Source organism: Pipistrellus hanaki (assembly GCF_964339955.1).
Source record: "Pipistrellus hanaki genome assembly, chromosome: 14".
In the NCBI taxonomy this organism is placed as follows: domain Eukaryota; kingdom Metazoa; phylum Chordata; class Mammalia; order Chiroptera; family Vespertilionidae; genus Pipistrellus; species Pipistrellus hanaki.
This window is the reverse complement of record NC_140516.1, coordinates 39,504,314-39,531,289: the sequence shown is the minus strand read 5'-3', so window position 1 is coordinate 39,531,289 and position 26,976 is coordinate 39,504,314. Positions and strand designations below refer to the sequence as shown.

General features: G+C 47.1%; 1 protein-coding gene across 2 annotated transcripts in view; it reads right to left on the bottom strand.

Moving 5' to 3' along the window:
• SUFU (SUFU negative regulator of hedgehog signaling) overlaps nucleotides 1-26,976 on the bottom strand; it is an 88,931-nt gene that overhangs the window by 37,811 nt on the left and 24,144 nt on the right. For both annotated transcript variants that reach the window (XM_084903872.1, XM_084903873.1), the window contains exon 4: nucleotides 418-560. In XM_084903872.1, coding sequence (XP_084759998.1) covers nucleotides 418-560 — 143 coding nt within the window. The remainder of the gene's footprint in view (nucleotides 1-417; nucleotides 561-26,976) is intronic.

Genomic DNA, 26,976 nt, shown 5'->3' with positions numbered 1-26,976 from the left:
CATCAGGAGCTAACTAAGCCTTTGATAAATCTCAAGAGAAACAACTGAATCTTCACGCAGACCCATCAGGATCACAAAGAGGCCCTCGGCAGCGGGGATGGATGCATACCCCAATGCTGGCAGTTACTGTGCCTCTGGCTGCCTGGGTCTTAAGTAGTTTACAGAAATACCCTCCTTGTTACCCGCCTCTGCTACCACCATCCTCTCCTACCCAAATGGTCGCTTTCCTTTCCCCCTCTTCCCTCTCAGCAGGTTGAATCAGACCTTCTGAATAAACATGGTAAACAGATGGAGGAGAAAATGGGAAAAGAACAAGGAAATCTCCCGTTCCTTTCACTCCCCTCACCCAAGCCCTCCTGCCCTCCCAAGACGTTTCCTACAGGGAAGGCTCTTGCCCATGTCCAACCTGTGCCTCACCTGGAGGAAGGTAACTACCCCAAAGGGTGTCTGCACGGGTTGCATCTGCGGGTCCTCTGTCAGCAGCATGTGCTGGATTCTTGACTCACTGTTATCCAAAGGGCTGTGCCAAGACACGTGATCCCCACTGCAAAAGGTGTTCTCTGTGGGAGAGACAAGAGAATCCTCGGTGTTTGAGGCCCTGCATCCAGGCCCAGAACTCAACCTGGGATCTGAAAAACCCAGGCAGGAAGGCCTCAGCCCCCCAAGTTTTCCAAGGGAGTCTATGATGGAGGGGAAGCATTCGTGCAGATGAGAGCAGGGTTTGAATGTTTCCCTCAAGCCAAATGCACTCCTTCTGGCCAGTTCTGCCAGCCTTCTCCGGAAAAGGACAGGCTGCTAGTGTGCATGCTCACTTGGCCTGGCAAGTCCAAAGCCAGAATTCTGGCATCTGCTCCACTTCCCCAGCACCTTCACTTCTTGGGGTGGGGGTGGGGGACAGTCATGATTGGACCCACCAAGAAAGAATAAAGTGCTTTATTGTGGTGCCACCTGAATAGGAGACTGGAGGGCAGTGAAAGCCTTTTACCTTGGACAAACAGACCAGGGCTTAATGTACTGCTGAGACTGCTCAGAAGAGAACACCTCACCTTGCAGGGCCTTTGAGACCTGTCAGCAGTTTCCCCCAGGAAGACAGATTTAGGGGACAGTTCCTCAGGGAGGAACACTGGAGACTAAACAGAAGTCTAAATTGTGCCTCACACACTGCGGCAGAGACATACAGACCTGGGGGCGGGGGGCTGTTTCCATGAGGACACAGATATTGTGTCCAGGCTGCCCAACAGAAATATGTGCAAACACAACCACCTCATAGCCTCACCACTGACCTTCACACAGATCCATCACTCAAAAAGTTTAAGGCTGCACAGCCACAAGGGAAAAACCACCTATGTGGTATGAAGTCTTCCACTACCCCCGACTTTCATCTTGGGTGATCTTCCAAAGGAACTCGGCATTTACCGCCTGTATGTATCTATAGGTTCTCTCTATCTTGTTTCTTCAAATACATATACACCATTTTGTACATTTCATATATCTTGGAATCATTTCACATCAGCACAGAGAAAGCTACCTCATTCTTTAAATGGCTGTATGGCAGTTCACCGTGGTCTATCACATATAACCTAGGGAGTCTCAACAGCTGAGGTCCCTTCACTTTTTATCAATATTTGAAGCAAGGCAGAAAACACACACACACACACACACACACACACACACACACACACCAGTCTGAAGGCCTGAAAGCACATCTGCTCTCATTTGTCTTGGTCTAAATACTCCCTCCTGTGTCAGGTGAAGTTATACACTACTTTTTCTAGGGTTATTGGTCCTAACCTCAAAAGCATTCATTCAGGGAGAGAAGAAAGACTTCTTCCTCTAAGAGACATGAAATAATAAAGGGGAGAGAGAGCCTGGCTCCAGGCAGAGCCAATTATAAACCCCCAAATTTCTAAACTCTTTCTGAACTCACTCTTCCCAGGTTTCCTCTCCTTTACAGAAGTGCATGTCTATAAGTATCTTCAAGTTAGAAACAATGTCAAAAGTAGAAAGAATGAATTAGTAATTAAAGCTTCATCCACAATTAAAGGGTCCAGGTCCAGATGGCTTCACTGGTAATTCTACCAAATATTCAGAGAAGAATTAATAGTAATTCTTCACAAACTATTTTTTAAAAAAGTCCCACTTCACAATTAATTCTATGAGGCCAATATTACCCTGATACCAAAATCAGACAAAGGCACCATAAGAAAAGAAAGCCATAAATCAATATCTCTGATGCATAGACACAAAGTCCTCAACAAAATACAGGCAAACTGAACACAGCAACATATGAAAGGATTATACACAATGACCAAGTGAGATTTAACCCAAAAATGCAAGGTTGGTATAAAAGTAACTTTAGCCGGGACCGGTTTGGCTCAATGGATAGAGCGTCGACTTGGGGATTGAAAGGTCCCGGGTTCGATTCTGGTCAAGGGCATGTACCTTGGTTGCGGGCATATCCCCAGTAGGGGGTGTGCAAGAGGCAGCTGATCGATGACTCTCTCTCATTGATGTTTCTGACTCTCTATCTCTCTCCCTTCCTCTCTGTACAAAATCAATAAAATATATTTTAAAAAAAATAAATAAAATAAAAGTAACTTTAAAAAAATGTAATATTGAAAAAGTATGTCAATAGACTAAAGGTTTAAAAAAACACAATCATCTCAGTAGACACAGAAAAGGCATTCAGCAAAATTCAATACTCTTTCATGATAAAACACTCAAACTACAAATACATAGGAACTTCCTCAATCTGTTAAAGGGCATCTACAAAAAAAACTACAGCTAACATCATACTTGTTGGTGAAAGACTGAATTATTTCCCTCTAAGATCAGGAACAAGACAAAGATTCCCACTCTTACCACTTCTATTCAACAGTGTACATCACAAACCTTAGAAACATTACACGAACCGAAAGAAGCCAGTCCCCAAAGGCCATATATGATGCCATTTACACGGAATCTCCAGAACAGGCACATCTATGTAGACAGATAGATTACTGGTTGCTAGGGAGGAATGGAGAGTGACTGGTATGAGTCTGCTTTTGGGGGTGATGAAAATGTTCTAGGGTTCATTGTGGTGATGGTGTCACAACAATGAATAACATGGTATGTGAATTACATCTTAATAAAGATATTAAGAAGAAAGAAAGGCCCTGGCTGGTTTGGCTCAATGGATAGAGCATTAGCCTGCGGACTGAAGGGTCCCAGGTTCTATTCTGGCCAAGAGCACATGCCTGGGTTGTGGGCTCCATCCCCAGTGGGGTGGGGGGGGAGGGTGCAGGAGGCATAAATGATTCTCTCTCATCATTTATGTTTCTATCTCTCTCTTCTTCTCCCTTTCTCTCTAAAATCAATAAAATATTTAAAAAAAAGAAGAAGAAGAAAGAAAGGCAGAAAGAAAGAAAGAAAGAAAGAAAGAAAGAAAGAAAGAAGGCAAAAGGAAGGAACCTGGGGGAGAGGCAAAGTGTGTGAAGCCAGGCCAACGCCCTGGATTCCTTTTCACCCCCTCCTCCAGGTAAGCACCCAGCATGGGAGAGGCCTCACTCATAATGCCCAGACACCACACTTATTATAAGTCTAGGTGACCCGAACGACCACCTAGTCCAACATTTTCATTTTCTACAAATGAAGAAAGGACCCTCAAGACTGCCCAAGGTCATAGGGCAAGTCAGTGACGACAGAGCACAGGGAAATATTTCCCAAACTTCCGAGTTATCCGTAACACTGGCAGGATTTCTTACATCTATCTGTGTACCACGTGTACTATTACCTACCTGTGTCTCCCCCTTCCCCACTAAAACTGACTCACTTTAAAAACCTAAGCAAACTTCCTTTAAATAGAAACCTTCCATCACAACACTACACAGGGAAAATCAGTGTTGCTCACTGTAATGTAGATGACTTCAAAATGATTGAATGAAAACAAAATATTTTAAATCTCTAACAGATACTGTTGCTTACCTAACCTTGTTAAAACTGAAATGATCAAGGGTTAGAGCTGTTAAGAATTAAAAAGTGAGTCATATCAAACTGACAAAAACAGCAGGACTGAGTCAGAGCTCTGAAGAGGAAAGAGAGTCCTCACTACTCATGTTACTGGAAGCCTTGTCCAGTTTCCACCTAAATCTCCTGCTGGCATTGGCAAATCATGGCATCGTGGTTAATTTTGCAGTTGGGAAAGCCCTGTTCCTACTTGCCTCTGCCCCTTACTAGTTGTGACCCTGGGCAATTTCTGAGCCTGTTTCCCCTTCTGTAAGTAGGAAAAGAGCACCCACTTAGAGTGCTCTCCACTGCTGCATGTTATGACTCCACGCCTGCCCTGGAATACAGTACAGCTACTCCACCCAGGCCCTACTTCCTTTACCAGGAAGCAGGACCAGCCACAGAGCCTGTAGCTAACAGCAGTTGCCACTAGGTGGCACCAGCACTCCTGATTTTAAAAAGCTGGGCCAGTCCCTCCAATGCTTCAGGTCTAGCAGACTTTTGGTCTGTAGAAATACGTATACCCCAAACCTGAAAGGTACTTAGACTGGCAATAGGGAAAGGACTGGAAAGGTTTGAAGCCATGATCTTTTATGAACTAGAATCGACATTTATTAAATGTTGTCTAAACCTGAACTGTTTAAATGAAGAATGACTAAAAGGTATACTTAAGCCGAAACCGGTTTGGCTCAATGGATAGAGTGACTCAAAGGTCCCCGGTTCGATTCTGGTCAAGAGCATGTACCTTGGTTACGGCACATCCCCAGTGGGGGGTGTGCAGGAGTCAGCTGATGGATGTTTCTAACCCTCTATCCCTCTCCCTTCCTCTCTGTAAAAAATCAATAAAATACATTTTTTAATTAAAAAAATTAAAGGTACACTTAATTTGGGAAGGAGTGCAAGTTAGGCAGCTGGGAGAGGAGACTGTAAAGCAGGAACGGGAAACAGACCCCGTTGCTGTTCTAGGACCAACACACCTCCCTGGTGTGTGTGATAAGCTCTGGCAATGTACTAGCGAGTTAAGGAGGGCAGGTGAGGAGAAAGCATAGCCACACACAGAAAGGTTTAAAGAGCAGGAGTGGAGCAACCTCGTAGCCGGGGACAGTGTTTTCTTCCCTACCCCTGCCTGACGGGAGAACTAGATGTATTAGCTCTGCTGTGGCCAAGAAACAGCCTTTCTTAACAATCAAAGAGCCTTGGTCACAGTTCTCAAGCTTGGGACAAAGCCACAAAGGGTTCATTCTTGAGTCTGCTCTGGTCTTTATTTCTGGATGCTCAGCCCCATTCTGTGTGAAGCCTCGGTGGGTCTCAGCCCTCAGGCCCCAGCGCTCACCCCAGGAAGCTCTCAGCCCGCTTCAGAGGGTTTTCAAATGCTAATTCGGCCTCAGTCAGAGGCCCAGCTGTTCCGCCCAGTGGTTAGAGAGCGCCTCCCTCTTCCTCTCAGACTGCCTGAAGTACCCTAACCAAGCAATTAAGATGCAAATCTCTCGGACCCCTACCCAAACCACGCAGCAGAGCGCTCTCTGGGATCCAAAGGCAGGTCTTTCCCCTCTTGCTCTGAGCTCCGTCTCCAAGTACCATGAGAAACCTCCCTCAGCTGCTGCCTGTTTGGCAAATTCACTGGAGGGGAAATACCACCTCAGGGTGGCAAAAAGGGTCCAGAAGCTTCCAGGTACAGCTCTGCCCTTGCTTTGTTGACAGAAAGGTTTTGTTACTCTATGCCTCTATCCCCATTAATAAACAACTCCCTGGCGAGAACTATTTAAAAAGTTGGGGGACAGGGTGTGGGTGTGCAGATTCTAACTGGTCCCTCAAATTGACCCAACTCCCAAACATCCAGCTTTAGTCATGGTGGTTTGAAGCTGGACTGTGCCAGATATAAGTTAGCAAAATCTAGGGAAATGGGTTGCAAAAGAAAACAGCAATTGTTTGCAAAATAATTAGTGCTGCCTTTGAAATACTGAGAAACAAATATATTCTCTAAGAGTTCTTAATTCAACTCTGGAGAATGACTGTCCTTTCTCTGAAACGACAGTCCTAGTGATGTTCTACACAACAGCTCACAAAGCAAAAAGCAACCCTCCCATCCCACCCCCATGTCCCATCCCAGTGGTTAAAATTACCATACTGGTCCGAGGAGAACAGGTTCAGGCTGTCTTTTGAAGCCCAGAAGAGTGGGTTTCTATGGCTGAAGCTGGGAGCCTGGGAATCAAAAGCCCTTTTGAGTGTTCTGCGCTGTCACATGCTTTCTGAGGACAGAGGGCAGGGGCAGGAAATCCTGCTGACACTGTCAGGTGTCAAATAAGCGGCTGGTCTGCAGAGGTGTTTTGGAAAGGCCAGGAAGACAGGAGGTGCCAAAACAGGCTGGCAGACTGGCGTCTGTCAACGTTGAGGTCAAACTTCTGAACAACAGGATAGCCATATGGTCTCTTGAGCAACAGTCTCCATCTTTCTGGTCTTTAAGACGGTCTTCACACACACACACACACACACACACACACACACACACACACACACACAAAAAGAAGGTCCTCACAGGTTACTTTCACAACCAGGCCCCAAGTGGCCTAGAGATGATGACAGAGCTGGCTCCTAGGAGGGCTTAGCAGTTTTTCTCTAAAATGCCAGGTGTACTCGAGTCACCCGCAGCAGCACAGACTGTTGGTAGGGAAGGTCAGATAGCCTGCCCTCCTGTCTCCAGAAAGTTCCAGGGTGAAACCAGCACACATGGGGAGACCCTGGCAACTGCCTACGCCACCCTCCTTCCTGAGAAGGTCCACGCTGCTGCTGCAGCCACTGGGGGCTGCTTGGTGAAGCTGGGCTCAGAGAAGGATTCCTCTGAGATTGGAAGATAACCCCTTTACAGTCAACTGAAGGCCCACAAACTAAAATATATTTATGGGAGCGGAAACACAAGCCCGCACAGGCCCAGGCAGCCTTATGACCCGTCATGAGAGAAGGAGACAACGTGGAGGTTTTGCTAAATGAACCAGCTCTGGCTTAGGCAGTGGGAGAGGTAAAGTTCAAAGTCAGTCCTGATGGCCTCTGCCCAGCTCAGAAGTTCCTAACTGGAGCCTCTTAGTCTGACCACTGTCCTCACTGGGTCCCTCACATAATCCTATTATAACTTGGCTCTAAGCCAAGGGGGGAAGGGCGTGAGAATGTGTATGACTAATTTACCCTTTTGTTACTCTATTTCCAAATATGAGGAGGTCATAGGATATAGGACAGCCTGATGCCACTGCCACAGATTACATTTCTGAAGTCCTTAACACAAGCATGATACTATGCTCATTGGGAGGGGGTGTGATCCTAGGCACTACCCTTACGGTCCTAGCACCCAAAGACCCAGAGCCTCCTTCAGGCTTCTATCTCCACCTGCCAGCACCCACCAATGGAGGGCCGCAGACTCTCTCCTCACTGGGGAAGATCAGCACGCATGTTTTTCTATTAACTCCGGCTCTCCTCCCTCCTGGGCTCCAAATAAAGCTGTGAGTGAGTGAGCACTTTCCTGCCTACCCACCCCTACTCCGAATCCCATCCCCAAGCCAAAGTTCAGAGCCTTGTAGCAGTGGTGAGGCAAGGCCTACCTATAAGCTCTGATAACAGCTGAGAGCAGTGATATACTAGTATGCACATCACATGAGAGCAAAAAGTAATCATGTCCTGGGCAATGCCCCTTTAACATTTGAGCCCTGCAAGGAGAGGATAAGAGCGGGATACTCTGGAGCTTAGAGGCTTCACTTGGTACAAACCAATGGAATTTGACACCCCTCTCCTCTCCACACACATGCAGAGCAGACAAGATCCTCATGGAGGAGGAGATCCTAGGAGCATAACTGCACAACAGCCCCACTGCAGGGCCTCAAATCTAACTCCTCCTGAGTAAGAAAAAATAACAATAAGACAACAAATCATGTATGGGAGAGGAAGAGAAACAGATTCTCCGTACGTGTCATGAGCTTTTGTAGCTAGCAGGCAGAGTTCTTCATAGCTGGATGCTGGCCAATTGTAAAGGTTTTTCTAACTGGTCAAGCAGCGAAGCAAGAACTAACCCCCTCCCACCTTCTTAAAGTTCTGAATGCAGTTCTTGTAATTTGAAAAGTTAATTTGAATGCTTGATTAGAGAGTTCCCCTTAACTAAATTCTGTCTGATACTAATTTGGCTAAATGTGGTTGCAAGACACTGCTTGGGAAGTGGATGTGCTGTACACTTGATTAAATAAAAAGAGCAAGAAGAGACATGTTTGTTCTTACAAAACTGAAGGAAAACAAAGGATATTCCTTCTAGGTTTTGCCTAGAATCAAAGGAATCACCAAGGATCAGAAAGCCAGTCAGAGGAGACTAAAAAATTGTTTCCCTATGTATTTTCTCAAAACCTCTGGCTTTCCAGCCTCCATCCTCTCCCTCAAAGTCACAATCATAAATGCAAAAAGTGAAGTGTAAGAAAAATCCCTTTTATATGCAGGAAAACTCAACGGACACAGGGTTAAAGCAAGGGAGGCAGGAGGCTGTGGGCTGCTGAAGCCCGGGAGACCCTCGCCGGGAGCGAGTCTCGGGGGGCTGCAGACCTTTCCGAATGGCCCACTACCAGCAATGGGCGGCTTCCCCAGGAGCGGACTGAATCCCAGGCACTCGCCTCGGGTCTGCACACACAGGGCCAGGGCAGGAAACCTCAACTGCAAACGGAGCTCAGCAAAGGGTTGTCTACTGCAGTTTGTAGCTGTCACCAGACAAATCCTATTTCATCCACTGTGTGCTATGCCCTTTTTTAAAGTTCTGTTGTTGTTAATCTTCACCTGAGGATGGTTTTTCCCTATTTTCAGAGAGAATGGAAGGAAAGGGGGAAGGGCAAGAAGGAGACAGGGAGGGAAAGAGAGAGAGAGAAACATCGATGTGAAAGAGGCACATCGATTGGTTGCCTCCTGCATGCACCCTGACCAGGGCAGGAACAAACCTGCAATCCAGGTATGTGTCCTTGACCCTTCAGTGCTTGGGCCCACGCTCTAACCACTGAGAGCACCGGCCAGGGCTGTTCCAGGCCCTTCTGTAAGGAAACAGGTCCTTGCTCACCATTTTAAAAGACCCTTTCCCATTAAACTGGCAAGTGCTTTCACTTTTCTTTTAAAACAGCTCCATCTGTTTAGACACCTGTCAGTATGGGGAACAAGAGTCTTTTCCCCAAGGCTTGTAACTGGGCAAAACCTGCCCTTCCTGCCCTTATTGCTCTCACTCGCCATAGCCCCATAGCTGGCACAGTGGCTACCACCTACACTCAGGTCAGAGCCCAAGCCCCTTTGTTCTTAAAGCTGAAGTGACTGAGGTTTTAAACTTGCAGTTCCCTTATACATTTCACCACCACACTCTCTGGCCCCAAATGTCAGGAGATCCTTTGAAGCTTTAAAATCAAGCATATGCTTCTACTCCTTTCATCTTTTTTCCTGAAGAGACTAGTTAAATCTACAATGAAAATCCATGCAGTTGCCAGACACATGTAAACTAGCACAGTCACTTTGGAGGGCCGCATGGCAGACTCTATTAGCATAAGGCATTCCCTTTGACCTGATCATTCTACTTAGTGTCCACTCTAGAGCAAAATACATTCACAAGGAGGAATGAGCAAGGGTGCTCACGGCATCCGTGCACTGTTGGCAAAATGGAAACCACCTAAATGTGCATCACTAGAAGAATGGCTAAATTATGGCTTATCCATGCTACAAAATCACAGGCAGCAGCAGTACAGTTTCACTTAACATAAAAGAAGAACCCAGACCATTTTATAGGTCCCTGGAATAAGGTGAATACACAGAAGAAAAGCCTGGATCCACACCAAAGGATAAAGTAGTTCCCTTAGGGAGGGGCTTGATTTGGGCTTGTATGGTCATGGGGAATTTTCTCAGTGAAGTTTGAATTTTTAACCTCAAATATGTATTTATGTATTACTTGCATACTTAAAAAACAAGGAGAACCCCTCCTCCATATCTCTGAAGTACAGCAGAAACCCCGTTAGCAGCTCCCGCAGCCACCAGGCTGGCCACACGCCACTTACTCTGAGTGCAGGGCGAAGGCCGGGAGGGCCAGGTATCTAGGAGACCATCCTTGGCTCACATCTGAAATGTCACCAGTGGCACTTCCACCAGCTTAGCTTTTAAGTTCTTGAACAAACACCCCACCTTCTCCTAAATTAACCAGACTAATGACGCTGGTCCTCTTGCCACAGACTTCAAATTTTTTCCATTTCTTTATTTTTCTTCTCTTGGTGGTTATGGTCAGTTACATAAAAACAATCCCCTTTCTCTCCCTGGCAGATTTGTTTCTCAGTCCTATTTCTGCACACTGCACATTGTTTCTTACTAGCACTTTGAGCATTTTTACTGCTTTGCATCTCAGGGTTAACACTGCCCTTACAACATCTAAAATCTGAGATCAAAATGGTAAACACATCTACAGACCAACACCGGACAGGCCGGGTGAAGATACTGCACTGACCTGCTATTCTTCTGGGCTGGGGGACAGAGCTGATGTACTTTTGCTGTGGAGCAAAGCTGCATTTGTATCTATGAACATTCCCAAGCCTAAGAACTTTAGCATGGCCCTCACTTTGCCTCAATTCCAAAGGGAGAGCCATCTTGCCCCACAGAAGTCTGGGAATCAGGAGGGACACAGTGTCCTAGGATAAACTTTTTTGTTCTGTTGTTGTTTTGTATTTGTTTGGGGAGTGCAGAGAGTTTTGTTCCTGGCACTTGGTTGTTCCTTCAAGGGAGAGGATAAGGAGGCCAGAATGTGGCTTTGAACTTTTCAGGAGAAGAACCTGGCCCTGCCCTGGCCCTGTGTACATAAAGCATTTGGTTTCCAATCACTATGAAGAGAGAAACTTTCTGGAGCCAGGTAAAAAGTTAAGTAGACAAAACAAGAAATTCTTAGCTCAAGTGCTGATCTCACCACAGAAAACATGCCTATCTTCATCCAGACAGCAAGTTCAAACATAGCCCAAAGTGGAACGGGGACCACCGAAGGGCAGGCCCGGTGTGGAGCTGAGGGCTTCATCCCAGCATTCTCTGGAAGAAGCCACTGCTGAGTCACTAGATTCAGTCTGACAGTAGAGAAAACGGGATGAATCAATCAAACCAAACCAAGAAGTCTCAACCTTTCTTCCCAGCCATACTGAAAGAGTCTGAGGAGGGAGGAAAGCATATGGAATGGAGAGACATGAGCACTGGAGAACCTGGTTCAAAAAGTCGTTTTCACTTAATCTGCTAGGCCTTGGCCAGCCCACTTTACAGCCCTGTACTTCAAAGTTCTCCAAAGCACATTTTTAAAAAATTCATTTCCCCCTCCAAATCTGAATTTTAGGCTTCAGAAATAAGCAAACAAAAATAATAATTTATTATTGGTGAATTTTAAACCAAAGTAGAGATAATAATACAATTAATTCCCATATACTCATCACTTGCCTTCAATAATAATCAACTCATGGACAATCCTGAGTCATTTATGACCACTACCCCAACCTCCCAAATAGTCACTCCAAATATACATATTGTGTTTACCTTCAAGTCCAAGGTAAAAACAGATCCTCAAGTGAAGAGTTCATGTAATGGCACTTCTCTTTGCTTTATTCTCTAAGGCATCTTTCTTTGCTTTATGACTTTAAACAAGTCACTTAACTTCTCTGCATCTGTTTCTTTGTGTATCAAGACATAATGATGTGAAGATGCTACTGTCTACCTTGCAGGGTAGTTTTAGAATCAAATAAATAATTAAAATATGTAGCCCAACTGGTGTGGCTCAGTGGTTGAATGTCGAATGATGAACCAGGAGGTCACACATGGTTCAATTCCTGGTCAGGGCACATGCCTGGGTTTGGTTCCCAGTAGGGGGCATGCAGGAGGCAGCCAATTAATGATTCTCTCTCATCACTGATGTTTCTATGTCTCTCTATCTCCCTTCCTCTCTAAAATAAATAAAAAATATATTTAAAAAAAAAGAATTAAAATACGTAAAATTATCTTGTGTGCTGAAAGTACTATACAAATTAAGGAACCATTACTTATTTGAAAGACTCTACCACTGGAAAGCAAGGCCACATTTTACAGGAAAGAATGAAGACGGAAGGCACAGTGGGAGGTAAGACACACAAAGTCCATCCACAGTGGCAGAGCAGATAGTTTCTTCAGGGAGCCAGGATTCTAATTTTTGGCTTAGAAAACGAACCCCCCCCTCTTGGTGCCTTAATTTACATCAAGAAACACAGCTACAGTATGTACGGATATACTGTCCAAGATCACCTAGCAGAGTCAGACCTGGAAGAACCCGGGACAGAAAGCAAGAAGGGGAAGGAAGCAGGCGGTTTGTAGCCAGACAGGAGCCCGGCAGAAGTAGTTGTCAACACGCTGGGTTAGAAGAAAACCCAGCATGTATTAGGTGGCCTCTGGGTTCAGTGGGCTGGGCTCCTAGATCACCAGCCCCATTCCCATCACTTAAAGCCGCTCCGCAGAGCCCTGGGCCAGCAGTTGCCCAGATTTACTAGACCCACTTCAGAGACGGTGAGTATACCGTCTCTGGAGGCCTATCCGTGTTAAGAAGTGCTTCCACATTCCAAAGAAAAGTTAACAGCTTTTGAGTTCTCTCCTCTGGGTAACAACAAAAAAGTCAAATTCCCCTTCCATATGGCAAGACCTCAAATATTTTTAAAACACCTGTTGTGCGTCATATTCACCACTCCTCACACCTCATCCCAAAGTCTTTTCTTCTTGACTAAAACGTTTCCAGTTTCTTCAGTTTTAAAGCCATTCCTTCCAGACCACAGTTTAAAGGACTCCTGCCAGTCTGAAAACACTCTTCTCTGGATATGCTCTGAGTTGCCAATGCCCCTCAGAGAACGCTGCACCAGGAGGGGCTGTTGTGTTGGAGATGGGACGGGAAGCAGACACTGGCTTCTGAGTACATGTGTAACGAGCAGACGCCCGTGTCTGTGTGTCTGCCCATGCACTTCCAAAGTTCCTATCAGATCAGACGCAGGAAGGGGCTTCAGCAATAACCAAATTTGGGGGATGTTATAAGAAGAAACAGCAGTGAATTACGAGTAATAACATTTTAGTGCTTAGGCCAGACTCCTTGCCAGGACATTTCTCTTCCTGCTGAGAGGGATGGAGTAGGGGCTGAATTGTGAGGGTAAGCTTGGAAGTGCATTTAACTGGGCTTTTGGAGAACCATGGAGTCCACTTAACTTACTAGGATAGCCCTCCAGTCTCAAAGAACTTCCTTCACACTGGAGTAAGGCCAGCCTTAAATTTACCAAAAGATGGATGACTCCTGTGACTTATTTTGTGGGCTTCAAAGAGCACACAGCGTTTCCTGGTGCTTGGGCTGCAAGTGGCCACAAGTACAGGTTGACAGCACTGCGGCTATCGTGACCAACGGCTGCCTCTGCAATCCCCTTCAGGAGGACAAAGGCACATATACGCCAAACTGCAAATGTACACTCCTTATGACCCAGCCCTCCCATGTCAGAATTTTATTCTGAGATAACTGAACACAGTTGCCAACATGTACACACTAGGGCAATGGAAACTAATATGTGAACAGTCCTTAGAGCTGTTTAAAGTGGGGGAAATTGAAAACTATCTGAAAGTTCATCAAGAAGAGTCTGCTTATCCTGGGGGTGGGAGGTTCTGTTATCTTACAATCTATTATACTGATATAAGAAATACGTATTTGGTGGAAGAATATACCCTGCTCATTGATTGGTAGAATCAACATCATTGAAATGTCCATACTACCCAAAGCAATATAGATTCAATGCAATCCCCATTAAAATACCATCACATATTTCATGGACCTAGAACAAACTCTCCAAAAATACATATGGAATAAAAAAAGACCCCAAATAGCCACAGCAATCCTGAGAAAGAAGAACAAAGTTGGAAGTATTATAATACCAGATATCAAACTATATTACAAAGCCACTGTCCTCAAAACTCCTTGGTCCTGGCATAAGAACAAACATATAGACCAAAAGAGAGAATCCAGAAATCAATCCAAGCCATTATACTCAATTAATATTTGACAAAGGAGGCAAAAGCATACAATGGAGTCAAGACAGTCTCTTCAATAAATGGTGTTGAGAAAATTGGACAGATAAATACAAAAAATGAAACTAGAACATAAACTTACACCATACACAAAAATAAACTCAAAATAGATAAAGGATTTCAATGTAAGATGGGAAATCATAAAAATCTTAGAGGAATCCACAGGCAGTAAAATATCAGACATATGTCATAGCAATATCTTTACCAATACAGCTCTTAGGGCAATGGAAACTAAGGGAAAAGAAACAAATGGGTCTACATCAAAATAAAAAGTTTCTGCACAGCAAAAGAAATCACCAACAAAGAAATAAGAGAGCCACTGCATGGGAGAACATATTTGCCAATGTTATATCCAACAAGGGTTTAATATCCAAAATGTATAGGAAACTCATACAACTTAACAAAAGGAAGATAAGAAATCCAATCAAGCCGAAACCGGTTTGGCTCAGTGGTAGAGCGTCAGTCTGCGGACTGAAAAGTCCCGGGTTCGATTCCGGTCAAGGGCATGTACCTTGGTTGCGGGCACATCCCTGGTAGGGGGTGTGCAAGAGGCAGCTGGTCAATGTTTCTCTCTCATCGACATTTCTAGTTCTCTATCTCTCTCCCTTCCTCTCTGTAAAAAAATCAATAAAATATAAAAAAAGAAAAGAAAAAAAGAAAAAAAAAGAAATCCAATAAAAAAAATGAGCAAAAGACCTAAACAGACACTTTTCAAAAGATATATCAATAGAAAAGGCCAATAGACATAGGAAAACATGCTCAAAGTCACTAATCATCCAAGAGATGCAAATCAAAACGACAATGAGGTACTATCTCACACCTGTCAGAATGGCTACCATCAACAAATCAACAAACAAGTGCTGGTGAGGATGTGCACTGTTGGTGGGAATGCAGACTGATGCAGCCACTGTGGCAAACAGTATGGAGTTTCCTAAAAAAATTAAAAATGGAACTACCATTTGACCCAGTTATCCCACTTCTAGGAATATATCCCAAGAAATCAGAAACATCAATCAGAAAGGATATATACACCCCTATGTTCATAGCAGCACAATTTGTAATAGCTAAGATTTGGAAACAGCCTAAGTGCCCATCAGCAGATGAAAACTGTGATATATCTACACAATGGTACATCTACAAAACTGTGGTACTATACTACTGTAAAAAGAAAAAGAAAAAAAGGAACTCTTACCATTTGCAATAGCATGGATGGACCTGGAGAGTATTATGCTAAGTGAAATAAGCATCAGAGAAAGATAAATATCACATGATCTCACTCATTTGTAGAATATACCGGACAACATAAACTGATGAACAAAAATAGATCCAGAGACATAGAAGCATCAAACAGACAGTCCAACCTCAGAGGGAAGGGGGGTGGGGAGGATAAGAGATCAACCAAAGGACTAGTATGCATGCATATGAGCATAACCCTTGGACACAGTCAGTAGAGGGGTGAGGGCATGTGCTGAGGGGTGGGAGTGGCCCGGGAAAGGTCAATGGTGGAAAAAGAAAACATATTTAACACTTTAAACAATAAATAATTTAAATTAACTTTTAAAAACAAGAAAGAAAGAAATATGTGGGACTTTAACTCAGCTTCTGGCCAGAGCTCCCCAAATTTTTGTGAGATACAGACCCATAGAAGCTAAATGAATTTGTCTCAAATCAAACAGCAGCTCAGTAGAAGATGCATTCACACCTCCTCCAACAAACCTCTTGCAAATATGATCCCTCTATCATGGGCCAGAGCACAGGCCCCAGCTAAGGCAATTAATTTCAAAAGGCTATCTCATAGAGATTTAAAGATGGCCACTCCTCTACTTTGGTCATTATTCAAAAGTGGAAAATGATCTCTAAGTCTGGGATTGGCAGACTTTTTCAGTAAAAGGCCAGATATCAAATTTTTAGGCTTTGAGGGCTGCATATCTGTCATAACTACTCCACTCTGCTGTTGTAGCAGCAAAAAAGTCACAGATAATATGTGACTATGCGGCTATGTCCAATGAAATTTTATTTACCAAAACAGGTGGCCATTAGGATTTGGCCTCCAGGCTTGTACTTTGCCAGCCTCTGCTCTTAAGGTTGAAGTCTTCCCTAAAAGTACCCAGATTTAGATACTGGCTAGATAGAATCTAGTTTACATGCAAACCACTTAAGGCATAAGCTCACTTCTGAAGGACTGACCTGTTCTTTTCCAGTGGAGTGGGAATATAATCCTTTAACTATTAACCTTAAGTCTTGGGAGGGAACAGAGAAATCAGGGATTGTTCTGCTTTCTAGTTGTGGTCAGTATTACTAACAGATGAAAGGGAAAATATTTTACAGATCCATAGCAACCAGAAAAGAAGATAACTCAGGCTCAGGGAAAGAAAATGTCAAGAAAATAAAAAAGAGAATGAGGAAGAAAAATGATATTAATATAATCAGGCAGCTCCATTTGGCTTCAGTTAGCTAACTGGAGCAATGGGCAGCTTATCCAAACCAGTAAACGAGAGAATTCGACAGCTCTCACTGGAATGATGGAGCATCTCCTTTCAGAAAACTTTACTTGGGGCAAAGATATTAAGATCATATACACTTGGGACATCTAGAGAAAAAAGCTGGGTAAGCTGTTGATGAGAAGCTGAACTACAGCCCCACCATAACTCACACCTGGGGATATTCTCTAAGCTCCTTACTCAATCTTCCTGACTTCCTCACTCACCTGAAGAGCAGGAGTCAGGAAGCAAACCCAATCTACCTCCTGGATCTGGAAGGAGAGCCCTGTGGTATGCTGTGGGAGGTATGTGGAGGCTAACACCTTCAAGAGAGAAGAGGGGTCCCTCTCTAGACTGGAGAGCCTCAGGGGGAGGCAGGATGAGCCAGGACTGTACCGAGCTATGGCCCCAAGGATTAGAATGAGAAGAGAAAAATCTATGACTCCGTGGCTATAGTGCTGCAACAGCTCCAGCATCTTCTGGGGAAGAGCCACTCTTAAAATACAGGCAGGGAGAGGTCGCAGCCGGAGAGGAGGAGAGGGCTGGGTGCTGCCTGGCGTTCCCTAGCAGGAAGGAAATAGAACCCCCAGCCTGGGCGGAACCCCCGAACCGGCAGCGCTGAGCCCCAAGTTATGTGCCAGACCCTGGGGACCCAGGCTCTGGCAGGGGGAGACAATCCCGGGGGACGGCGAAATGCGGGGCCCCCGGAGTCGCGCGCACATGGCGCGCAGAGGACTGAATGTTGACTCTGATGCTGGATTACCCTAGCCGGAAGAAACAAAGCCTCCGGCGGCAGCTCTGAGCCTCAGTCCAGACCTCCCCGAACTCCAGGTCTGGGCCAGTCCCTGGGGACCCAGGCTCGGGCAGGGGGAGACGGGGCTGTGAGGTGGAGTCCTGGGAGCGCAGCGAAAGGCCGAGCCCCCGGAGTCGCGCACACTGTGCGCAGAGGACAGTCTGTTGACTCTGATCCTGGACTCCCCTAGTGGGAGGGAGAAAGAAAGCTCCAGACTGGAGGAACGCCACGAGGAGCAGGAGCCCCTGCCGGACACCGGCCAGCTGGGCGCCAGCAAGGAGCCGGGCGACGGGGCCCCCAGTGGGGGGGGTGCCCCTGAGCCTTCGACTGCTGAGCGCTGGCAACGGAGCCAAGGACGGGGGCTGCTTCCTGGGCGGCGCCGACCCCGGCAACAGGCTGGAGCAGCGTGGGAGCCCGCGGAGAACAAAGGGGTGCCACAGGCCAACCTGCTGAGCTCCCAGGACAAGGAGGAAGAAACCAAAGAAGTTCTCAATGTGAAGAAATCAAGTGAGAGCAAATGATAGTAAAATTACTTAAGAAAGAATACAAAGAAGATCTTGAAAAATCAAAGACTAAGTCAGAACTCAACGCACCAGCCAACATTGCAATATAAATGCGTTTTGTTGTTTTTTTTTAAAAAAAGAAAAAAAAAAAAGAAGAGAAAAAAGGGACAGAATGTTGGAACAGCGGCGACCAGGCCTAGAGTGGCCAGGCACAAGGCAGTGGCAGCTGGGCCCGGAGCAGCAGTGGCCAGGCCCCAGAACAGCAGCAGCCAGAACAGGAGCATCAACGGCCAGCACTGGAGCAGCCAGACCTGGGGCAGTGGCAGCCAGGCCTGAGGCAGAGGCGGCCAAGCCCAGGGTGGCCAGTCCAGGAACACCCAGACACGGAGTGGCTGGGCCCGGAGAAGCCCGGCCCAGAGCAGCCGGGTTGGGAGCAGCCAGGCCCAGAACAGCAGTAGACAACCATGAAGAATCCAGGCTGGGAGCGGCCAGGCTCGGAGCAGCCGGGTCGGGTGCGGCCAGGCCCGGAGCAGCGGCGGCCAGGCCCGGAGCAGCTGGGTCTGGTGTGGCCAGGCCTGGAGCAGCGGCTGCCAGGCTAGGAGCGGCCAGGCCCGGAGCAGCAGCTGCCAGGCTGGGAGCAGCCAGGTCCGGAGCAGCCGGGTCTGGTGTGGCCAGGCCCGGAGCAGCGGCTGCCAGGCTGGGAGCGGCCAGGCCCGGAGCAGCAGCTGCCAGGCTGGGAGCGGCCAGGCCCGGAGCAGCCGGGTCTTGTGCGGCCAGGCCCGGAGCAGCGGCTGCCAGGCTGGGAGCGGCCAGGCCCGGAGCAGCCGGGTCTGGTGCGGCCAGGCCCGGAGCAGCGGCTGCCAGGCTGGGAGCGGCCAGGCCCGGAGCAGCCGGGTCTGGTGCGGCCAGGCCCGGAGCAGCGGCTGCCAGGCTGGGAGCAGCCAGGCCCGGAGCAGCAGCTGCCAGGCTGGGAGCGGCCAGGCCCGGAGCAGCCGGATCTGGTGCGGCCAGGCCAGGAGCAGCGGCTGCCAGGCTGGGAGCGGCCAGGCCCGGAGCAGCCGGGTCTGGTGCGGCCAGGCCAGGAGCAGCGGCTGCCAGGCTGGGAGCGGCCAGGCCCGGAGCAGCCGGGTCTGGTGCGGCCAGGCCAGGAGCAGCGGCTGCCAGGCTGGGAGCGGCCAGGCCCGGAGCAGCCGGGTCTGGTGCGGCCAGGCCCGGAGCAGCGGCTGCCAGGCTGGGAGCGGCCAGGCCCGGAGCAGCCGGGTCTGGTGCGGCCAGGCCAGGAGCAGCGGCTGCCAGGCTGGGAGCGGCCAGGCCCGGAGCAGCCGGGTCTGGTGCGGCCAGGCCCGGAGCAGCGGCTGCCAGGCTGGGAGCGGCCAGGCCCGGAGCAGCCGGGTCTGGTGCGGCCAGGCCCGGAGCAGCGGCTGCCAGGCTGGGAGTGGCCAGGCCTGGAGAAGCGGCTGCCAGGCTGGGAGCGGCCAGGCCCGGAGCAGCCGGGTCTGGTGCGGCCAGGCCTGGAGCAGCAGCTGCCAGGCTGGGAGCGGCCAGGCCCGGAGCAGCCGGGTCTGGTGCGGCCAGGCCAGGAGCAGCGGCTGCCAGGCTGGGAGCGGCCAGGCCCGGAGCAGCCGGGTCTGGTGCGGCCAGGCCCGGAGCAGTGGCTGCCAGGCTGGGAGCGGCCAGGCCCGGAGCAGCAGCTGCCAGGCTGGGAGCGTCCAGGCCCGGAGCAGCCGGGTCTGGTGCGGCCAGGCCCGGAGCAGCGGCTGCCAGGCTGGGAGCGGCCAGGCCCGGAGCAGCTGGGTCTTGTGCGGCCAGGCCCGGAGCAGCGGCTGCCAGGCTGGGAGCGGCCAGGCCCGGAGCAGCCGGGTCTGGTGCGGCCAGGCCAGGAGCAGCGGCTGCCAGGCTGGGAGCGGCCAGGCCCGGAGCAGCAGGGTCTGGTGCGGCCAGGCCAGGAGCAGCGGCTGCCAGGCTGGGAGCGGCCAGGCCCGGAGCAGCCGGGTCTGGTGCGGCCAGGCCAGGAGCAATGGCTGCCAGGCTGGGAGCAGCCAGGCCCGGAGCAGCGGCTGTCAGGCTGGGAGCGGCCGGGACCGGAGCGGCCGGGACCGGAGCAACCGGTCCCAGAGCAGCCGGGTCGGGTGCGGCCAGGCCTGTAGCAGCAACAGCCAAGTCCAGAGCAACTAGGTCGGGAGCGGCAGTGACCAGACCCGGAGCAGCTGGTTGTGGAACGAACCAGAGCAACAGAGGCCAGGCCCGGAGCAGCCAGGCCCGAAACAGCGCGCTCCTCGCCTGTACCTGCCCACGGCTGCCTCTCAGACATGGCTGGAAACTTTTGCGGGAACTTGAGGGTCTGCTGAATCAAGTGATGAAGGCTTAGATCTGGATGTGTTGAGTTAGTATAGCGCTGGGGTGTTGATCTGTGAGTGCCTTGGGTGGGGCCTGGATGAGGCTGGTTGACCTATTTGGAAATGTCTTTTGTGTGAAGTGTATCATTGGGCATGTGGAGGTATTATTGATATGAGATAATGCTAAGTAACAGATTTACTATCTGAAAAGGGATTTACTATCGGGGAAAGGGAGGGAGGAAGAGACTGAACATAAACTGTGCACCTATGGATGAGGACAATGGGGGATGGGGAGGGGGCGGAGGGTGGGGTGGGAACCTGGTGGAGGGGGGAAGAAATGAGGAACCTTTGTAATAATATGAACAATAAAGACTGATTTGAAAAAAAATAAAAATAAAAATAAAAATAAAATTATAAAAAAAAAAAAAAAATACAGGCAGAAAAGTCTTGACACTGCGAATGCAAGCACATCTTAATATACATTTTTTAAAAGGAGGTTTTACACTCCCCAATCTGGTCATTTCACCTTCCTCCTTAAAATGCCTTCACAGCTTTGCACTGCCTTCAGAATCAACTCCAGACTTTCATCACGACTCAGTACAAGTGCAAGACCCCACACTTTCCCAAGCCTGCCAGGCCTCCGGCTTTCCCTGAGCTCCCTTCTCTCCCGCACCTCCCTCCAGCCACAGGACCCTCTGCCAGTTCTTCATGTTTCTCAAGCTCTTTCCTTCCTAAGAGGCCTCCACATGCTATTCCCTCCGCCAAAAAAATAAAATAAAATAAAATAAAAATAAAAAATCTTCTTCTTGCTGTTAGTCCTGTCCTTGCCCAGCTCTTCAATCCAAAAATGAGTCTACTGCCTTATTCTTTTGGTGCACCCTGATCTTTCCTTCAGTGGTCTATGGAATCAAATACTTATCTGCCTGTGGTTTCAGTGTCTCTCTCCGCTGCCTATGGCAGGGGTCGGATATATGTGACAGAGTCTTTGGCATGTAGCAGGCTCTTAAAGAAAAAATAAAACTAATGGAAAGAGCTCCTTCCCCCCAAGTCTTGTTTTCATTTAAAATGGATTCTTAGAGGCTCAGAGGCTACAGCATGCAAACCAGCGCTGGGTAGAGCATCCAGGCGCTCACTCCTGCCACTCACCAGCTGCAGGCCACCACCTCTCTGAGCCCATTTTCTCATCTGAAAAGTGGCAAGGTTGCAAGTTCAATCCCCAGTCAAGGCACATACAAGAACCAACCAATGAATGCATAAGTAAGTGGAACAATAAATTGATGTTTCTTTCTCAAAAAGTCAATTAAAAAATAAATTTAAAAAGGCCTCAACAGAAAACGCCTGAGTTGCATGTGTAATTTCACTTTAGGAAAGGTAGGAGGAGGCAAAACTCAAGAAAACTCCACAATTCATTGAGATTCTTTATATAAAACTTGACCTGCTGTCAATATTTGAAAAAGTCTCTGATTTGAAGAGGTATGCTGTATCTCTCACCACTTACAACTTCAGAGAAAGGAAGCCTGAGGGATGGGTTCCTGGGCTAAATCTAAGCTGCATGAAACTGTGTAAGAGCTTCCTGACTTTCCTAATGCCAAACGTATGTCATTGAACATGAATTAACAATCTCTCAGGCCAAATAACCTAAGAATGGGGATCAATTATCAAGGACTCAAGAGAGGACTTCGTTCCTATAAATATAATTTTATATAACAATTATTCTGTTGTTTGTTGAAAACAACTGTAACATTTACTAAATGATTACAACAATATTCTTTTTTAAAAAAATATATATATATACATTTTTTTTAAAGAGAAGAAGAGAGAGGGAAAGAGAATCAGAAATATCAATAGGCCACCTCCTGCACAACCCCTACTGGGGTTGTGCCCACAACCAAGGTACATGCCCTTAACCAGAATCGAACCTGGGACTTTTCAGTCCTCAGGCTTACGCTATATCCACTGAGCCAAACCGGTTTCGGCTACACCAATATTCTAATAATATAATTACTAGTATTCATCTGCAATGGCTATTAAAATGTAAAATGTTCATTTCCCTTTCTGGGACTTTATCTCATAGAAATACTTAGGAGTATAGACACAAATACAAAGATGCACAATGCAGATTTGTGGTAGGGAAAAAATGGAAATCACCCAAATGTCCAACAACAAGAAACTGGTTACTAAATAAAACATAGTACAGCTTGATAATAAAAAAAAATATATTGACATAGGAAGATTTCCAAAATATATGAAGTTAAAAAAAAAGCTAGCTGAAAAACAGTATAAAAATCATGGTTCATTTTTATAAAATGTTAGTTTTTTAAAAATTATTTTTATTGATTTCAGAGAGGAAGGGAGAGGGAGAGAAAGATAAAAATATCAATGATAAGACAGAATCATTGATTGGCTGCCTCCTGCATGCCTCACACTGGGGATCAAGCCCACAACCTAGGCTTATGCCCTGACCAGGGATAAAACTGTGACTTCCTGGTTCATAAGTCAATGCTCAATCACTGAGCTACCCAGGCTGGGCTAAAATATTAATTCTATATAGAACATGTTCTGGAAAGAAAATCTGAAAATAGAAACACCAACTTTTTTTCCAATGGGGAATGACTTAGGATTTTCATTTTCTGTGTCATATAGTTCTATGTTTCAGTTTTTATAATGAGAAACTATCCTATATAATAAAAGCCTAATATGCTAAGTGTCCAGTCATCCATTCAATCAATCAAAGCGTAATTATGCTAATGACATGCTAAGGCCACTCAACCATTTTGATGTGCACTGACCACCAGGGGGAAGACGCTCTGACCAGTAGGTTAGCTTGCTGCTGGGGTCCGGCCAATCAGGACTGAGTAAGACAGGCTGGACACACCCTGGAGATCTCCCTCGGTCCCCCCCGCAGGTGGCCAATCTCCCATGTCTCTCCTCAGCCCCGATTGTGCACTGGTGGGGTTCCTCGCAATCCAGGACCCCTCAGGGATGTCAGAGAGCCGGTTTCAGCCCAATCCTGCAGGCTAGGTCAAGGGACCCTATTGGTGCACAAATTCGTGCACCGGGCCTCTGGCTTATTTTATAAATGAGAAAAGGAAAATAAAAATAAAATCTCTGTTGGCGTTAATCTGTAAATACCACAGGGTTTAATCAGTCACCAGCAATGATGGTTCAGGATGCTCACACAGCACGTCCTGTCTCCCTTCTTGGGCCGGAATCACAAATTGTGCCGACTCAGCATATGTCATGAGGTTGCCATTAAACAGCAGCAAAGGCACTTGAATTTCCAGTGTCAGTTACAAGGTTGGGGGGCCATATTTCTCCTAAAACTCCAGTGAAATTGCCTTGGAATTTGTGGTTAAAGCCTACCAATGGCAGAACTGAGAGTAGACAGCCTATCTAGCAGAATTCTAAAGCGCAGCTGAGAAATCAAGTCCTGCTGAGTTGGGGAATGGTTTCTTTCTAATGAAACCCAGAGGGTGGGGGGCAGGGGAGCAGTCACTGGCAATCTGAGAAGAAAGAATAAGCAGATCATAAAATTAAAAGGGAATGGGAAAGTAAGATAAACTGGCTTCAAGGTAGGAAGGAAAGAAGTTGGATACCTATTGGTGAAGTCACTGATGTAAATTACTGCAGAACTTTCCAAATGATACATCCCGATATGGTTCTAAATCTGCTGTAGCAGGTGAAACAAGGACAGCTATCCTGTCCTCACGCCTGGAACATTCTCTCTCCATATGACACTTTTGTGCTGGCCTAGCATCCTGATCAATATGGAAGGCTCCTCTGACCCCAGGGAGGGCCGGCGCTTCTCGGGTAGGAGTACAGATACTGTTTGCCACCTGGTGGCCATTCCCCTTCTTATTAACAGAACTCCTATTTTCTTCCTCTGCTTCTCCTTGGCATGACTTTCAGGGGACCAGGGGCCCAGCCCCAGCCCTAGGAAGTGAATTCTGATTAGTAAACCGATAAGACTGTCTCACTTTCCTGACATAACTCTAGCCAATGAGAAGCAAGGGGAGATCAATGAGGGCAGTTCCGTGGAGGTTTTTTAAGTTTATTTATTGATTTTTAGAAAGAGAGAGGAAAGGGGGGAGAGGGAAAGGAAAGGGAAGAAGGAAGGAAGGGAAGGAGGGAACGAGAGAAAGAGAGAGAAACATCAATTTGCTGTTCTTCTTATTTATGTATCCATTGGTTGATTCCTGTATGTGCTCTGACTGGGGATCAAACACACAACCTTGGTGTATCAGACCATGCTCTAACTAACTGAGGTACATAGCCAGGGCCTCTGTGGAGGTTTTGATTGGTCTTTAAAAAAGGTGTACAGGAGCCGAGACCGGTTTGGCTCAATGGATAGAGCATCGGCTTGGGGACTGAAGGGTCCCGGGTTTGATTCCGGTCAAGGGCATGTACCTTGGTTGCGGGCATGTCCCCAGTAGGGGGTGTGCAAGAGGCAGCTGATGGATGACTCTCTCTCATCGATGTTTCTAACTCTCTATCTCTCTCCCTTCCTCTCTGTACAAAATCAATAAAATATATTTAAAAAAAAAAAAAAAGGTGTACAGGAGTGTTCTTTTATTGCTGATAGACTCTGCGAATCAAGTGTAATGCCAGGATGCTAGGGCTTATGGTAGTCATCTTTGGAATCCGAGGGAAACAGTTTAAAAAGACAAGCCAAAGTGCTGAGGAAGGCAGAACAGGAAGTTACAAGGAACTCAGGGCCATAGTACACTGTTGAAGAGATGACAACTGACCCTGGAACTGCCCCACCTCCAGATGACTTGCTATGTAAGATAAGTGCCCTTGTTGTTAAGCCATTTTAGTCAGGGTGTTCTGTTACTTGGGAGTCAAACCCATCCCAGCATATACAACAACAAAGAACAAAAGATGCCTGCTATCCATCAATCCTCTAATGATTCAACTTCCAAGCATAACTGCACAGCTGGATTACAAGGGTATTAGATTCCCCTTTGGCCCTGTGAGAGCAACTGATTTTGCCTACCCAGAACTAGACCTATTCTTTTTCTGCCAGCAGTTACCTTTTGCTTTAAAGGACTTCTACTTCATGTGGTTAGAAGTGGGGGGTGGGGGAGAGGAACGGGACTTTAAACATAAACACTGGTGCTCCTCTGGACCACGACCACCAACTAGGGTGGTCACATGACCCAGATGGAACTAATCTGAGTCCTTCCCCAGGATTAATGTAGGAATGTTGGAGGAAAGGCCTTCTGCCTGCTGGGACTACAAACTGAGAGAAACAGAAACTCTGATGGGGGGGCGTTCATCCTCCCTGGCACATGGGGAGAGTCAGTCTGTAGTACGTGGCCAACACAAGAGTCAGAGCCCTGGGGACACTTTGAACACAGAGATCAAGCCATGCCTGAAACCCTGAATGTCCGTTACCTATACCAATAATGTCTGTTATTAAGATCATTGGAGTTAGGTTTCTGTCATTTTCTTATAACTAGAAGCATCACAACTAAAATAAACACCAACCAGCCCCACGCCCACTTTGAATCCTTTACTTTCTCTGGCTATTCTTTCCCAGGCCTCTCTCATTTCTACTTCCCACCTCTGAGCAAACCAACCAAAAGGTATCCATCTTCCGGCAGGTCAGGCTACTGTACAGGACCCTTCAGAGTCATTCCTCATAGCAGCCTTCAGAGGCAGCCTCACGCAGCCCCATCACCATCCCACCCCCAGAGTCTCCTCGTCCTTTTTCCCTTGCCTACCACTTCCCTGATGCTATTTCCGAGCCTGGATGGTAAGGCTGTGGATGCCTTTTAGATCTGGAAAAGCAGGTCTAAGCATTCCACTTACTTGATAACACTGCTCTGCATGTTCTCACATGCAAATGGGAGGGGTGCACCACATAAAGTCACTGAGTTGAAGATGGACAGCACAAGTGAGGCAAGACCAACAAACAGAATTCCGCTGCTAGTTACATATGTAGGTATATCTATGTACACATCAAACATAAAATACATGTTCTGAATAATAACATCTGTGTAAACTTTGCAGTGTAACCAATCAGGGGGCAGAACCATGCCTACACATCTCAAGGGAGGTTCTCCGAGCATCAGAGCGCCCTGCTCTGAGGAAACTGAAACACCTAAGCCCAATCCTACAAAACAGTTACAATAAGGGGCAGACATTCTCACTATAAAAAGATTCTTCTTTTTTTTTTCTTTTTTTTTTTTTTAATATTTGCGTCCCCGCCCCGCAGTCCCACCCCCCCCTAAAAAGATTCTTTACTTTATGAAAGGATGTACCACAGATCCCACGAAACTGCCTGGGCTCCATTGCATTTAGAATAGGATCTGATTTGTATAATAAGGCTGTACAGGTACTGTCAACTACATAATCAAGGAGCCACAGTTGAACTGAATTTTTGTTGTTGTACAATGTGATGAACAAAACCAATTAATTTTATTTGTATCACTAATAACGACTTTCTTTTTTTTTCTCTTTATTTCTTTTTTGTTGTTGATAATCCTCATCTGAGGATATTTCACCCCTTGATTTCTAGAGAGAATGGAAGGAGAGGAAGAGGAGAGAGAGAAACATCGATGTGAAAGAGATACACTAATTGATGGCTTCCCACAAGCACCCTGGCCAGGACCAGGGAGTGAACCTACAATCCAGGTATGTGCCCTTGACTGGGAATCGAACCTGCCACCCTGTAGTGTATGAGCCAAATGCTCCAACCGCTGAGCTACTCCGGCCAGGGCACTATTACTGATTTTCTGTGTGGGATAAAAGTGATAGCACCAAATGTCATCATATCAGTT